Source organism: Lemur catta, chromosome 1 (genome assembly GCF_020740605.2).
Source record: "Lemur catta isolate mLemCat1 chromosome 1, mLemCat1.pri, whole genome shotgun sequence".
Lineage (NCBI taxonomy): Eukaryota > Metazoa > Chordata > Mammalia > Primates > Lemuridae > Lemur > Lemur catta.
The window spans coordinates 65,005,400-65,021,037 of NC_059128.1; the positions used below are offsets into that span (position 1 = coordinate 65,005,400).

At 54.2% G+C, this 15,638-nt stretch overlaps 2 protein-coding genes across 2 annotated transcripts; both read right to left on the bottom strand.

The window, feature by feature from the left end:
* Positions 1-3: 3 nt before the first annotated feature.
* REC8 (REC8 meiotic recombination protein) lies at positions 4-5,813 on the bottom strand. The gene is made up of 18 exons (XM_045570134.1): positions 5,698-5,813; positions 5,534-5,602; positions 5,269-5,411; positions 5,108-5,183; positions 4,875-4,995; positions 3,703-3,787; positions 3,257-3,336; positions 2,744-3,018; positions 2,571-2,662; positions 2,351-2,400; positions 1,879-2,019; positions 1,456-1,522; positions 1,205-1,365; positions 996-1,044; positions 667-733; positions 423-554; positions 243-349; positions 4-150 (listed from the first exon to the last, which is right to left on the bottom strand). Exons 1-18 carry the CDS (start codon positions 5,751-5,753, stop codon positions 59-61), a joined length of 1,863 nt encoding a protein of 620 aa, XP_045426090.1. The 5' UTR covers positions 5,754-5,813; the 3' UTR covers positions 4-58.
* Positions 5,814-10,289: 4,476 nt separating this feature from the next.
* IRF9 (interferon regulatory factor 9) lies at positions 10,290-15,601 on the bottom strand. Its single transcript, XM_045569939.1, has 9 exons — positions 14,962-15,601; positions 13,992-14,172; positions 13,469-13,652; positions 13,107-13,237; positions 12,909-13,017; positions 12,733-12,804; positions 11,930-12,271; positions 10,894-11,009; positions 10,290-10,735 (listed from the first exon to the last, which is right to left on the bottom strand). Exons 2-9 carry the CDS (start codon positions 14,169-14,171, stop codon positions 10,661-10,663), a joined length of 1,209 nt encoding a protein of 402 aa, XP_045425895.1. The 5' UTR covers position 14,172; positions 14,962-15,601; the 3' UTR covers positions 10,290-10,660.
* Positions 15,602-15,638: the final 37 nt, after the last annotated feature.

Genomic DNA, 15,638 nt, shown 5'->3' on the forward strand with positions numbered 1-15,638 from the left:
CCAGTGAGGCAGAACATGGTTTAATGTAACCAGTTTCCTGGCAGCTTTATAATGGGCTCTAATCTTGGTGGAATCTGGGCCCTGGCCGGATCAGGAGGCGCCCATACGGTTTCTCTTGTTCCACGCGAAGGATCTGCTGTGCTGAGAGCACTGGTCAAGAGGGGAAGAGAGGACCGGTCAGGTGGCAAGTCCCTGTATCAGCCTCTGGTCTGTGTGTCCCCACCCTACACACACACACTCACCCAGGAGCAGGTAGAAGACCCGGGCAGCCATCCTGCGTGGGCTGAGAGGTGGCACCAGACTGCTGAAGTCAGGCTCCCTGTTGGCCCGCAGCTCCAGGGCCACTGCCCTGTAGGGAACAAGAGCTGTTAGCTGAAGAGCCAGCCCGGGTCCACCTCATTGAGGCACCCCCTCCCTGGTACCTGTGCACAGCCTCTAGTGAGAGCAGCTCAGGCTCTAGGGGTAGCTCCAAAGGCATCTCCATGGGCACCTCAGGGAGTTCAGGCACCACGGGCAATGGTGGGGCCTCTAGCTGCTCCGCCTCAGCCCAGGCCCTAAAAGAACATGAGAGTCATGCAGGAAAAGTGGCAGCCGTGACAGTGATGAGGGGCATACGCATCCTAGTGGCCCTTTCCTCCACAGCTCCCACAGAGCGTGGCAGCTTACCACCGTTCTTCTGGTGGGATGAGGCTGATACGGGTCTTCTCCTCTTCAGCTGCTTCTAGGGAGATCTCTGTCGAGGGGAGGAAAGGTGCTGAGAGGGAGTCTACCAGGCTCTAAGCAGTCAGGACTCTGGCCACCTGGTCTGAGCGATGCCAGAGCCACAGTGACTTGTTAAAAACGCGTAGGTGGGAGAAGTGAAGAGAGTCGATGTATGCTTCCTTATGTTACACACCCTTACTCTGATAAAACAGCTTCAGCAGTTGGGGTCCTAGTTTCCTGAGACAGTGGTTATGGTGGTGGTCCCTACTGTCCCCTCTTCTCCAGGTGCTTACCTGAAGACACCAGGAGGGGACCACTGGGCTCCAGGGCCTCCCTCAGGACCTGGGGATAGGAGAAGGAGAACTAAGACCCCAAGCAGCACAAGCGTCTGGGGCCTGGGCCTCAAGGCGCAAGGCCAGCGAGCTTGGGCCCCGGGGCAGAAGGCAGCCTGCTCAGGCGGAGCGGAGCACTGGGCCTTCGCAGGAGGCACTGTGGCGCTTACCTCGATCTCACTCGGAGTTTCAGCCTTTCTCCTCTCCTCCTCAGCAGCTGCCGCCCTCTCAGCCTCTTCAGCCTCCTGGAGCAGCCTTTGCCTGAGCATGCTTGGAGGTGGCAGGGCACCACGTGTCCAGAAAGCCAGTAGTTCTAGGGGTAGCCGGCCAGCTGGGGACAAGGGTTGGAGGCGTGAGGGACACCAGGAGTGAGGAATCTGGGTTCTGAGGATCCTACATGCTCAATTCCCACCATTCTTACTGTGAGTTGGGGTTCGGAACAACTCCGCGGGGCTCACGATTGTCCTCTCAGGAGGCTGCACCATTGGCTGCGTGGTGAGGGAAGGCCAGAGGCCCCGTCATGAAGGAGCTAGTCCTCAGCGCCCCTTCACCTTTCTCAGTGCATTAGGGCCTCTGCACTTCCCCCCCCCTTTCAGGCTCATGACGCCACCTGCCTGGCTTATTGCTAAAGGAAGGACTTTTTAGCGTAGCGCCCATGGATGCACTAAGGAGCATGAAGAGTTGTGTATGTGCAAACCCACATCACATGCCCTTACTGAGGATTGGAGGGGGGTTTTAACCAAATTCCCAAATGCCCCCGAGGAGTTTAGAAGGCCCAGCCTGCACCCGCCCCAGGACATCCCTGCCTCCCTCCTTCCCCCAGCAGAGCCTAGGCTGCACTCACACACTCCCGGCAGTGGGCTCTGGTTTGCAGTTGTTCCTGGAATTTCTCCCGAGAGATCTGAGTTTCCTCATCCCAGAACAACAATTGGCGGCGGCGACGAGCTGGTGGCCTTTCAGGAGGTGGGGGGACTAGGGGCCTCAGCTGAGTGGGGAGGGGAGGTGGGGGCAAAGCTACCCGTTACTCCTTTTCCTGCCATCCTGGTGGACTGCTAACAGGGCCCCATACTCTGCCCCTAGAGGCACCTGGGGAAAGGGCTTGGGCAAGGCCTCCACATGCTTGTGCAGCTCATACCTTGCACGAGGGTGCACATCTGGGAGGTGCAGGCCAGACACAATCGCGTGTGGAAAGGGGCATCTTTTACTGATCTGCACAAAGGCCCTATGTAAGCTAGCTGTAGCCCTGGGCTTGGGGAAGCAGCTCTGAGGAGGGGGCGGTGAAGAGGAGGAGGAGGCTTGAAAGGGATACTACTCACCTCTGGGCTGGGTGGGGCTGGCAGACGCAGCTCTGGCGGGGGAGTCACCTCTGCAACAACACCCAGGGTCCTGGCTCTGGCTCACAAGCCTTTTCACCCTTACAGCCACTGGGGCAAGAAGCTGCAGGGTCCTCCCTTCAGCAAGTTGGGATACAGGGCCCTGGTCTGCAGCAGTGCAGAGGTGCTTCCAGGAAAGACCCCAGGCATGGTGGGCACTTACCGGCCACTAGGACCTCAGGCTCCCAGGCTATCAGCTTCAGCTCCTCAGGACGTAGGACCTCTTCTGGAAGTAGCTCTCCTATCCCTTCCACCCTGGGGGAAAGTGGGCAAGAGAAATTAGGACCCCCTTTCCAGCACTGACCCCCTCCCTGGTCTAGGAATTCCTGCCCTTACTGTACAGGAGCTGGAGGTGAGACTGGGGGGACTGCGATGGCAACTTCTGGGGCCCGGGGCTCCTCCTTGACCTCTGCAGAGACAGGATCAGTGCTCAGAGAGCAGAAGAGAAGAAATGGGCTGCCGAGTCCCAATAAGAGAGGGCTCTGACCTAGCTCTGGGCGGACCCTAGGAGGCCGGGGAGGCCTGCCTTCCTCTAACAAGATAGCTTCTTCTTCCTCCGCAATCAGCAGCTCCAAGTCTCGGCGGCTGATCTCTGGGAGCTCCAGTTCACCCTGTCAAGAAAGAGCAAGGGGAGGGGACTCAATTCCATTTCTGAAAAAGGCAACTGGATCCAGGAGAGGATCTGGGAGGCACACCGCAGGTCTGGGTCCAAGGAAGCCCACCTGGCCCCTCACGTGCCAGGGGCAGGGAGTGGGGAAATGGAGACGGAGAAGGCAGAACTCTAGGGGGAGAGAGAAATAGACACAAGAGGGCTGGGCCTTAGGCCCTGTGTGCAGGGGGACGACTCACCTCGATCGGCAGAATGCGTATGGGTTCTGCCTCCAGGATGGTGATGGCCTCAGGAGACACCACAGTGACCGGAATCCTCTCTGGAGGGGCAGGCAGGGAAGTCACACCAGCCCCTCTGTTTCTTTCTAAATTCCCACACCCATGTGGTGAGGCAAAAGCATGGACTCCAGAGTCACATCAACCTGGCTTCTAGTCAGACCCAAGCCAGTCACTGGCAACCTAACCCTCGGTACACTGTTTAACCACTGTGAGCCTCACTTTCCTCATCTGTAAAATGGGGATGAGAAAATCTGACCGCATAGGACTCTTGTGAGGCAGTGATGAGGTTACACACATAAAGTGCACTTCACAGGGCCTGGCTCTTAACAGGAGCTCAAAGATAGTCATTTCTTCAGCTCTTGGGTCTTTCTGTGCCTCTCACCACAAAGAAGATTCTCTCTGCTGACCTGGCTCTCTGGGCTCTGTAGGAACTTCAGGAGGGATCTCCTCAAGAACTCTCTCTGGGGATGCAGCCTCTAAGAGGTGTCGAATCTTTGAGGAGGGAATTGGGAGCAAAAGATAGAGTTCAGCTTCAGCCTTCTGCTTTCCCACTTTCACAACCTTATTTAGACAATGGGTGGTAATCTTTTATGTCTCATTCTTGTGGCACTGACATCAGCATGCAATAACCCCACTTGTCATTTGGTTTCCTTTCCTCCTGTTCCTGCCCTTACCGCCCACCCTCCCAATTATCTAGCCTTTTGTCGATTTGTCAGGGATGCAAGAAGCACTGCATCCTTATGTCAAGTGTTGTGGGGACTGAGGTGAACAGAAAAGATTCTTGATCTTAAGGGGCATATGGTCTAGTGGGGGAGACAAATTTGTATGTGACCCCAACAAGAGTCAAGGCAAAGGATAAACCAGGGTCCCAGTAAAGTGCTGGGTTCACAAACTGCATTTGGTTCTGGCTAGGAGTGGGATAAAGACTTCATAAGTAAAAGGTGGCATTTGAGCCAGGTCTGTAAGGATATGTAGGACTCACTAGAACAGAATGAGGGGTGACCGTTATGGGCTAGGGAAACAGCACGAGCAAAGAAGTGAACGCGGCATCTTTAGGCCACAGGGGCCAGACTGGTGTTTGGAGCTAAGGATGCCCAGGAGATTTGCTGAGATAGAAGTCTAGGGATGGCTGGCTGTGAACCAGGGCATGGAGAGCCCCAAATGCTAGTATTCTGTTTGCAGCAGGCGCCACTGTTTGACTGGAGAACCAAGGAAGGGGGTGACATTAAATTGTGGGAGTGTTGGGAATGGATGGAGGAGGACACGGGTTAGGAAGCTCAGTGCAGAGAGATAAGGGCCTAGATTAGGGCCTCAGCAGTGAGAACAGTGTGGACATGAATGGGACATGGGTGAAAAAAGCTGCCTCCAGTGGGGAGACCACCTATCAGGTTGGCCCTGAGTAGGTAAGTAGAGGGGGTTTTGCCTGGATGCGTTCACCATGACAGTGCCCTGCAAGTCTCCTGTAGGGGAGAGCTCTGGCAGGCTCCCCCTAACCCTAATGTCAGACTAGCACAGGGACAGCACTCCCCTCCTGCACTGTCAACTCATCAGCCAGGTGTTCTGGGGGAATGAGTCCTACCTGAGGGATATCAAAAGGACTGGGAAGTCTGGGATCCACAGACATCATCCCAAAAAAGGGGTCTGGAGCATCTTCCAGGGTCTCCATCATGGCTAGGCGGTTAGGAAGCAGCAGGCTGGGTCTGGGAGAGAAGCGGGCTGTCAAGGACTGAGACTGAGTGAGATAGGCTGAGGCCAAGTGGGTAGGTGCACCACCAAAGGTTGGGTGGTCCCAGTTCCCAGGGGGACACTCACAGCTCAGGCTCCACCATATCAATGCGGATCTGCAGCTGGGCCCGATGTAGGCGCTCCAGGATGTGCTGGATGTCCTCTGTGGGCATGGAGGGCAAGGTAGAGAGCCAGCCTAGTGGAGGGCCACTCAGCTCTGCCCCGCCTCTGAGTGTTCCCAGCCTTACCCACGAGGTACTGGCATTGTTGAAAGTAGACCCGGACCACGCCGATCTGGAGCTGGGCTGAGAGATAGAGGGAGAAGCGGGGCCGCGGCAGGCCGGGCAGCGGGGGTTGCACTCGAACCAGCACATAATCGATGATTTCCTCGCTGGGGGAACAACGCGTCCTGAACACCAGTGCAGCCAGGATCGGCCCTACAGCCTTACCCACCCCATCGTCTAACCTGCTCCCACGCACTAGGGCCTCCCTGTGCCTTTTTCTGGGCCTTACCAGGTCTTCACCACGTTCACCTTCAAGTATTCGCGCTTCACCAACCGGCTGCCGCGCGTCGCTGCCAGCCTGGAGGGGGAGGGGAGTGCGGGAGGGTGCGCATAGGGGGTCAGGCTGAGGCCCCTGGGTGCCCCTCCCGGAGCGCCCACCGGCCCCGCCCTCACCAGATGGTGGCAAAGCAGCCAGTGTGGCGCTGAAGCACGTTGGGATAGTAGAACATCGTCCCTCCGGGCGTTCACCCTTGACTCCACCACTCCCAGGCTCGGATCTCAGTCGGAATTCTTTGGGACACAGGATTCCCAACACGGTCAGAGAGAAGTGAGGATTTGGACAGGTGGTGCGGCGGTGCCGGGGGACGCAGAAAGCCAAATTAGTGAAGCGATCAACAATTGGTGTATAAACGATTAAGGGCATAACTAAACAGGGACACAGGAATTGGGACGCCCCTCTCCGTGGGCCCCGAGTGGGTCCAGTCCGCACGCCACGTGGCTGCATCGAACTTACTGGAGCCTCCCGGGTTGCGTTCCAGGTTGGAGACGCGGAGCTTCGAGGGGAGGCCGGGACTCCTCTGCAGGCCTTCGTCCTCAAGCCAAGGGAGCGTTGCAGGTTCCTGGGCCTTGCACTAGCTTGGCCACTTGCAGTGCAGGGCGAGGTCGCCCTTCTGCAGAACTAGATCCAGCCACAGGGAGCACGGGCACGGTGACTCTGCACCTCGCTCCTTATTAGATAGCGGCTTTTGCCAGGACAGCCAATGGGGAAGGGGGGTCGCGTTGGGAGCCAAGTAGCCTGGGCTCCAGGTAACAGGGTCTCCCGAGATGGACCAATCGGAAGGGCCCTGCGCGCTGCCGGGGGCCATTGTGAGGTGTCGCGACCAATGGGCTCTCGTTGTCGCCTCTAGTAATAGGCGCTCCTCGGCTGGCCAATGAGCGGGGAGCAAACCCAGCCTCTTCCCGCAGCTAGCCTGGTAACAAGGGCGCCTCGGCTGGTAGGGGAGGTCGGGTCATGTCAGGGGCAACTGCCCTGACCCTGCTCAGGGTTCCTGACCTGCCGTTAGAAGCCGCCCTTCCCCCCCACATTCCGCCAAGTCTGACTGTATTCCCAGCTAGGGCCTGTCATGTGCTGGGGAATTAGAAACGGCGTGAGGTGGCCTTGGAGCAGCCACAGGTCAACAAGGAAGAAGTCAGCTTAACACGCAATAGTGAGAGGACTTATGGGATCATTTCCTAAACTTGAACGACTTAGGTTGTGGGCATGCCCCACGTCGTCATTTTCCCCGCAGTGACTGTTCTAGCTGAAGTACACTAGCTTTCTTGGATCCAGTGCATATTCTCGGCCTGCAAAAGCCATTTGTCTGAAACAATTCTTTGTATAAAATTAAAGTTGTAATTACAAATATCCCTATCCCCATGCTTCCTGCGTTTGCACAGCCATTTCTTTGGCCTAGAATGCCTGCCTCTGCCTTGACTCCAAGGAATGCTTCTTCCTAAGACTTAGCTCTTACTGCAGCTGAGCTGACCCTGTCTTATTACATTCCCCTTCAACTGGGAGGTCTTGAGTTTGGGGTCTTGTTTTTTCAGTGAGTGCCTGGCGTCTAGCCCAGTAAATATTTGTCAAATGAATGTGCAGTTGCCCTATATTTACAACCACAATGTCAAAGTTGAAAAGGATTTAGAGATGTAGTCTAAGCCATGCCTTTACAGATGAGAAAATAGAGGCCCATACAGATTGTTTCTTCCAGACCACACAGCTCCTTTGTGAGAGCCTGGTTGGCAACTCTGCTCTCTTGAATTCCAGTGTTTCCATACCCTATTCCACTGTGCTCAGCTAAATTGATTTCTGCTCCATGAAAGAACCGTCTTACTAATGGGCTAACAAGAAAACAAATTTCTAACTGGGAGAGACTTAGAGTAGCACAAACCCTGCCTCTAAGGTTAGTAACATGAATATCTCTCCTACAGAGAGCAATTAAAAGAAGCTGAGCTGACAAAAGAAGGTGTAAATCTTAACATTAGCCAGAGCTGGTCAATTCACATTCTGAAAAAGGAAAAGTTTCAGGGAGAGGGGAGGAAAGGGTAGATTATCTTATGGACTGTCATCAAAAATTCACTGCCTGTAAAAGGGTTTTGAGTATTGTTTAAACAGCCTTGAAAAAGTTCCTGAGTGGACAGTAGGAGTGCGAACTTTCCCCGCTTCTTCAAGAAGAGACAGCACTAGATGCCTCCTGCTATCAAGAGGAAAGAAGAAACTAATTTCTGCTATCAATCTGCTACGTGAGAAACAGAAAAAGCCAACACAGCAGTTTCTCAGCTGTCTTCTGCTAGTTGGGCTACAGTCATAACCCCCCACCCCTCTTCAGCCTGGCCTAGTAATGAGTCAGAGTGGTTTGGCCTCAGGGCCAGCGCCTCTCTTATTTCCCGGGCTGGGCCCTCTCTCTTCAGAGGGAGAGTAAATAAACTCTGGGCTTCCATCTGTGCTAAACTTTGTCTGAGAAATCTTTCTCACCCACGTGTGGACTTCACACCCTTACAGCACGATGCTTACAAATTGCTCCAATCACTGTACATAAGTTGTGAATGTTTATAAGTGTTCTTTTGGGATACAAAAATGATAAAGTAGGGGCACCAGCTTTATGGTGCTTCGAACCCAGTTTAGGAGATAACGCAAGGAACATAGAGTAAATTGTTCATTCACTCATCCATTCATTCAATTCAGCAAGTATTTATTATGTGCCTATCACATGCCTAGGACATGCAAGCACTCCTCTAGGGCACTGGAGATACAGCAAGGAACAAAACAAGTCCCTGTTCTTACGGAGCAGGGAAGGAGAGATGATAACAAACAGACAAATAGAAATATGTGAAGTGCTGATTAGTGCTATGAAGAAAAATGAAGCAGCATAGGAGGATAAGGAGGGCTGCTATTTAGGTAGGGTACTGAGGGAAGCCTTGCCCCTCTCTGAAGAGAGGATATTTGAAGAGGGGACAAGTCATGTGCCTACTGGAAGGAAGAGTATTTTAGACAAAAGAACCAGCAAGTGCAAAGATCCTGAGGGACAAATGTGTTTGGTGGGTTCAAGGAGCCTGGAGCAAAGCGACCCAGGGGAAGAATGGCAAGGGGTAAGGTTAGGCAGGATGCTGGGGCCACATCACAGGACCTCGGAGGTCATTGTAAGGATTTGGGCTTTTACCCTGAGTGAGTTGGGAGGGAGCCAATGGAGGGTTTTGAGCAGAGTAGTGACATAATCGGATTTATGTGATTTAGAGGCTGTCTACTGCATTGAGGATAGGCTGAAGGCAGACAAGAGTGGAAACAAGAGATGTGAAGGAAGCAGGAAGAGATACGAGAGATAATAGTGGTTTGTTCTAAAGTGTGGGTGGTGGAAGCAGAAAGAAGTGGTCAGATTCTGGATCTATTTTGAAGGAATAATGGCAGGCTCTGCTGGCGAATTGGATGTGGGCTATGAGCGAAAACAGAAGTCAGGGAGGTAATTTAGACCGTGTACAAAGAAGGCCCAGGAAGGATTTCAGCAAATTGAGGGCACAACAGTGCTTGTGCATCTCAGCACTCAGTACCTAATTCCTTCACTCCTGGTGGAGCCAGTTTAGGCTCTTGGTTTCTCAGGAGGATAATGGACAAGACTGAAAGGAAGGGAGGTCCATGGAGGCAGGGAGGCTCAAAGGCAGCACTGAGTCTTGTCAAGTGAGACAGCAAGAAGATCCTAGGAAGATTCAGGTATCTAGATTCGATCATGTCAGTGAGCCACTGAGAGTTTATAAGAGTAAAATGACAGGAAGAAGTCTGGAAAGCTAGTCAGGTGTCATGTGCAAGGGAGAAGCTGGAGGCTGTGGCAGTCAGGTAAGTGGTGACCTCGGTTGGAACTAGTCTGGTGGGAGTAAGTGTACAGAAAAGTACATGACAAGTGGCCTTGTGAAAGAAGAATTTCCAATTTGGTGGCAAAATGAACACAGGGGATAAGGGAGTGTTAGCAGATTTGGTGCCCTCAAATCTCAGTGAACAGGGTGTTGGTGACACAGTAGTCTAGGCCAGATTGCCTTTTTCTTTATAAGATGGGGTCTCACTACATTGCCCAGGCTGGTCTTAAACTCCTGGGCTCAAGCAATCCTCTCGCCTCAGCCTCCTGAGTAGCTGGGATTACAGGTGCACACCACCATGCCCAGCTCCGGAGTCTTTTATGGGGCTCAGGTAGAGCGAGGATCCAGTTTGGGAGTCCTCTTCTGCTGGGGGAAGAGGTACCACTGATATGTCTCCACAGAGACAGGGGCAGCAGATACAGGTTCAGCAGGTCCTCTCTCTGCTCTTAGGCCCCACGGCCTCTAGATCATAGTTTCAGATCAACCTCAAGTGTCTTCTGTTCATTTAGACCTCAGTCCAGAGCCTAACCCCAAGCCCGTTGTTGAGGCCCAAATCAGAGGCCACTAGCAAAGAAGTGTGGAGCCCAGATGTTCTCACATGAAGTTGGTGGCTACATTGCCTGACTATAGACTCAGTGGCCCTCTTAGTGGCTGACCCCAACCCTCTCCCTAATCTTGGTTGCCTAGAGGGTATCTCTCCATAGAGTGCCAGGCCTAGAACCCACAGAGCCCAGGAAGCATCCTCGCCAGGACCTGTGGGCAGCGGGGAGGGGAGGGGCCTGGAGCTGTCCGCAGGGAGAGAAGCCAAGTGCTCTGCTCCCAAGTTTACATCTCTACCTTTCCCCAGGACCCCTGCCAACTTCTCGCAGAAAATCAGATGCTGATTCCTCTTTCATTAACATTTTATTTTAAATCCTTAGTGAAGATCTAAGAGGAAAATATAAAGTGCTTGGCTTCAGAGTTGGGGATTAGGGGAAAAGGGAAAGGCCCCCTGAGTTCCTACTATTTGGAATTTCCCAGTCCCTTAGAGATGAAAGACAGTTTATCTCAAAGATTTTTTTACAAAAAAAGAAAAAAATTATCCTTGAGTTCTCCACCAGCCAGCGTGCATGAAGAGCTCAAGGATGTAACTATCACAGTCAACCATTCAGAATTATCACAAAGGAAGCGGGTTGGCCAACAGGGTGGAGAATGAGTCTATTTCAAAGGAGACAGGAGGAACAGAGAGGTGAGGTGGAAGGTGGGTCCCCAGGCTCTACATCAGGGACAGAATGGCTGCCTGTTCCTCTGAAGTCTCCTCCAGTAAGTGTCGGGCAAAGGCCTGCTCCATCTGCACAGGAAGAGATGGGGAGGAGCGTATCAGTCAGTGCAGCCAGGGAGGATGTCACGCCAGGAGCTGCTTCCCTGCCTGGAGACCCCTTCCTCTCCTGGAACACCACTGTCCCCAGCCGCATTAGGCAGGCTACTCTGCCTCTGCTCTGAACTTACCCGCACTGTGATAAGGTTCTGTGACGTATAGCTGGGGCCAGGGCTCTCCTCCCAGAAATTCAGTGTTACCTGGAACTTGGGTTGGGGGCCCAGGCCCCGGAGGTAATTGGCCAAGTCTGAAAGAGAAAGGGTCAAGGGTTAGAAGAAAGAAAAGAGAGGAGAGGGCCACAGGCAGGAGGGAATAGTAAGGAATCCATGACGGAGGCGGGGAGCACATGGAGACCAAGGCCAGCGCAGGAGCTCCAGGGTTAGGAGAAATGTCGGGAACTAAGTGCTACTCAGCCATGTACAAACAGGAAAGGGTGCCCCTTCCTCAAGTAAGAAGTGTTTAGAGTAGCAGATTACAGTACAACTTGAAAAGCTCTCCCCTGGGAGAGTCCTTACTGGCAGCAGCCCTGGCTGCTAACACCGAAGTGCCCCAATCTTGGCTGCTTGCTCACACCTCCCAGTGCTAGGGCGCCCCTGGCCCTGGGAACACCCACACTCTGCTCCCCCCATACTCCTGGCCCCACTCCTAAGGTCAGATTTAGAGTTGAGTGGGGGCTGGAACTGGAACTGCAAGAGGAGACAGGAGTCAGGGGCGACCCTAGGGGATGCCTACAGCGTGGTAGAGACAGGGTGCGGTGGGGTCGGGGGTCTGACATGCGCCAGCTCTCTCAAACGTGTGGACGGCTGTGTCCAGCGTGTATGCAGAAGAGGGCCATGAGCCTCCAAATCTCTGTGCCGACTGGTCTGTGCACCTTCACATAATTGCTATATGCTTCAATGTGATGCTGCTCCCCATGAAGTGACACTCTTATGCTGGACTCTACCCGCACCTCACCTTCCATGGCCTTGGCTGTGGAAGGAGAGCTGCCAGGTAGCTGCAGGCTGAGTGTATGGCCACACAGGATATGCACCACACAAGAGCAGGGGTGCCACGCACAGACCACGATTGAGGATCTGCTGACAGTGTGGTGGCAGGACCCACCAAGTTGGGCCCAGGAGGCACTAAGAGCTGGGGAGGGGCTCAGGTGCCCAGCAGGAGCAGCCTCACCTCTGCAGAAGGAGGCAGTTCTGAAGAGCTCCACGCATTCGTTGTTGGGCAGCAGATGTGGGCCTGGCCCAGGTGGGGCCTGCGGTGCATTCCAGGAGATGGGGATGGGGCAAAGGCGCTGCGCAAAGAGGCCTCGGGAGTTGCTGGCCACCAGGACACCTCTCTCAAGCTGGCTCAGCAGGCGCTGTGTGGGCTCCAGTGGGTCAGGCTTGGGAAACACCACTTGCTCCATGCTGCTCTCGGAGCCTGAGGGCTCAGCCACAAGGCGGCAGTCCAGGCTCTGCACCTGGGCCTTGCCCACCACGCGCCCGCTGTAGATGAAGGTGAGCAGCAGCGAGTAGTCTGGGGATAGAAGAGCCCAGCTGCACCTGGTGCTGGAGGAGCACACAGGCTGTCAGCAGCCCCTCTCCCCAGGGGTACATCTTCACTTCCTGTTAGGCTTTCCTATCACTCAGGAGAGTAACTAATATGGGGATTCACCCTGAGGCCTCAGGGCTTATGCCCAGGGTCTTAGAGTTTGCAAGAAGGTCCCTGGAGACTGGGCCTCTATTTAGTCCAAAGAAATCAATGTCTTACCGTGGATCTCCAGGAAACAATGTGTAGGGTGGTATTTTTGAGAAGCAATCTTTCTGGTGTCTGGACAGGCAAATGCAATTCTCACTGCCTAGAAACCCGTGCCTCAGTCTATGGTAAGGTGGGCTCAGTTTGCTGCAAGCCCTGACTGACTATGCAAGGCAAACAAAATCCAAGGGAGAAGACCCAAGGGGCACAGGGGGCAGTCAAGAGTTAGAAATGTCAAGTACCTGACTCCGGAGGGGGCAGAAACTCTGGAGACACCTGATCCCCTTGAAAGGGGGCCTCAGTTGTATCTGCACCTGGAAGGCAGGCAAAGGCATGGTCATTCACAGTGGGACTGGGGAGTTCCTAGAGCGAGAGGGTATGACATAGGGGATGACACAAGAGACAGGGGAGGTGGTACCTTCCTGTGGCTCAGGACTGTGGCTGCTGCTGCTACTGCTGCTGCTGCTGCTGCTGCTGCTGCTGTTGCTGTCTGAACGGGATGCTCCCCCAGCGGCCCCTACCTCCTCCTGCAGACGCAGAGTCTGTTGTTGGCCCACCTCTCCCTCTCGTTACTGTCCTGCACTCAGGCCCACCCAGTACCCTGCCCAGCTCTCACATTATCAAGGGGGTCCTGAAGCAAGGAGGGACTGGGTATGCAGTTCTTCATGGGACCCTCTTCCTCCTCCTTCTCAGAGGACACAGAACTGTAGTGTCGCTTTGATGGTGATTTCTGGGTTCCTGGTTGGGCTGTGGAATTGTTGAGGAGGAGAGAAAGGTCAGGGACTTAAACAGGCACAGAAGGTAAGGGAGAGGTATGAGGCAGGGAAAGGAGGGCAGGACTAGGACAGGGAGCCTAGGGAGCAGCTCCCCAAGGGCAGGGACAGGGTAGAACCCTGAGGGACCCCAAGGAGGCTCACATCTATATCCTTCCTCCCCAGTCTGCTGATTCCAGGAGTCGTTGGGCAAGGAGACACTCACAAGAGAGGGTTCCTGGCGGTAGTAGCCGATACACCTTGTAGGGCTCAGCAACATCCATACGGCCATTCTCGGGAACCTCTTCAAATTCGGGACTTTTGTTGAGGGCACAGCGCAGGCGAGTCTTCCAGGTAGCAGGGCCTCCTGTGTCCCCTTCCTTGTACTTTCCCTTAAATATTGCCCAGGCCTAGGAAAGAGAGGAAGGGAAGAGGCAGAGTGTTACAGACCCCAACTGCCCCTCCAACAGGGCTGCCCTTCACGGGTGTATGCCCTGAGCACTCACAAAGGCCCTGAGCTCAGCAGGGCTCATGCTGGGTTTATGCTCTGCTGCTGTCATCTTGAAATCCTAATTTTTGAATGAGGCCTCCCTCCGCATTTTTATTTTGCACTGGGCTCTGCAAATGATGCAGCTCGGTCTACTCTCCTTTATCTGAAACCCAGGCAGACGCAAGTCCTTGAGGGTAAGTGCACCAGTGTATATTCCATCCCTCATTCGGAAGGGACGGTGGTTTCCAGGCCCTTTCACCTTGAAGAAGGCAGCATCTTGGTCCTCACGGAAGTCCTGCTTGCCTGCATGCTTCCAGGGAATCCGGAACATGGTCTTAGCTGTATCATGCCAGCACACCCCTGGGAACTGCCCGCTCTCCACTTGTTCCACCACCCAGTTGCGGAGTTTTCGGGTGCAGCGCACCCTGCCTGATGCCATCCTGGGGGATGAGAGGAGCAGGAAGCATCAGAACTACCCTTTGGGAGGGAACATCTCCTGAGACCCTGGCCACTGGGGCTGGATTCTGACAATGGGCTCCAGAGACCCCAACTATCTTCTTTTGGCTCCAGACACAACTCAGCATTCTCTGAGGCAGAACTGTTTTACTCTGCCATTATTAGCAATTACAAAAAAAAAAAATTCTTTTTAACTTTCCAAGCTGTGACACCTAGAAGGAAACCTTAGGCATTGGTCTTAAGTTTAGAACTTTTCAGGAATATATTGTTTGGGAGAGAATTTCCCTGGTGTTCTGTTCCTGGTGAGAGGCCGTCTTCGTTCCCAAGCACTTGCAGAGGCAGTATCTGCTCCAGAGATGCCTCAGCCCTCTTCAAACACCCTCCAACCTACACAACTACAACCTATCCTTCGACTCCATCCCTCTCCTCTGCTTGCCCCAAGGGTAGGGGGGTTAGGAAGCTGGGGCAGGGGTGGAGCTGCACCAGAAGTGGGCAGGGCCAGGAAGCAAACAAACAGGGTCAGTTGAGGCTGGGGCAGAGCCTTCCTCTCTGAGCAACCCAGCAGGCCTTCCTGTACTTTGCCTATAGGGCCTGGGACACTGGCCCTTGACAGTCCCTCAGTCTCACTCTCAGGCCAAATCTCCTGCTTCCTCACAAGCCTCTATCCCTCAATCTAGCAGAGAAGACCCCAGCAGTCTCCACCCCCACCTCCAATCTGGTTGGCCCTTCCGGCTCTAGATCCCAGGCTCATTCTCCTCTTTGGCTGATCTTACCTGAGCTGCTGTCCAGGCTGTCCCGGGGCTCGGAGAAACTCAGCTTAGTTCCTTGGCTAGGCGGCTCCGTAATCTCTCCGCCCCTCCCTATAGTCTCCGCCCTAAGTTTCAGTTCTCCTCCAGGGAGGTCCTTTTCCCAGAAATCACGTGGTCTGAGTTGCAGGGCAGCCGGTCGCCACCAGGGGGAAGCAGCATCTGACAACCTCACTGTCAGCAGCAAGAGGGCCTGGCTGGCTCTGCAGGGCTGGCTCCAGGCTCCTGCCTTGCTATACCTTGCTATCGCGTTCCCCTTCCACCCTCACATACTCTTTGCTTGTATGTGACTTCTATGTGACACTGCGGCTTCCCTAGGGAGGTCATGGTTTCCTGGAGTCTGGCGTGGGGCCTCTGGATTGCTATGTACACCTGTGCATCTGTGTTCCCCCACAGTGCCTGCTTGGTACATATTAGGTGACCCAAATACCAGCCAAATTTGATGAAAGGAAGGCAATGTGAGAGGGAGCCCAGACCAGGTGGCTGGATGGCGAGGGCCCCCCTTGCCCATCTGCAGTGTCAATTCCTTCCTGGCCCTAAGTCCAGGAGGGTAAGCTTCAGGGGTCCCTTTCAGCAAAGCTCTGTTCACCCCCCTTTCCCTTGGTGCCCCTAGATGGTGGGGCCAGGAAGAAGGACCACCAAGA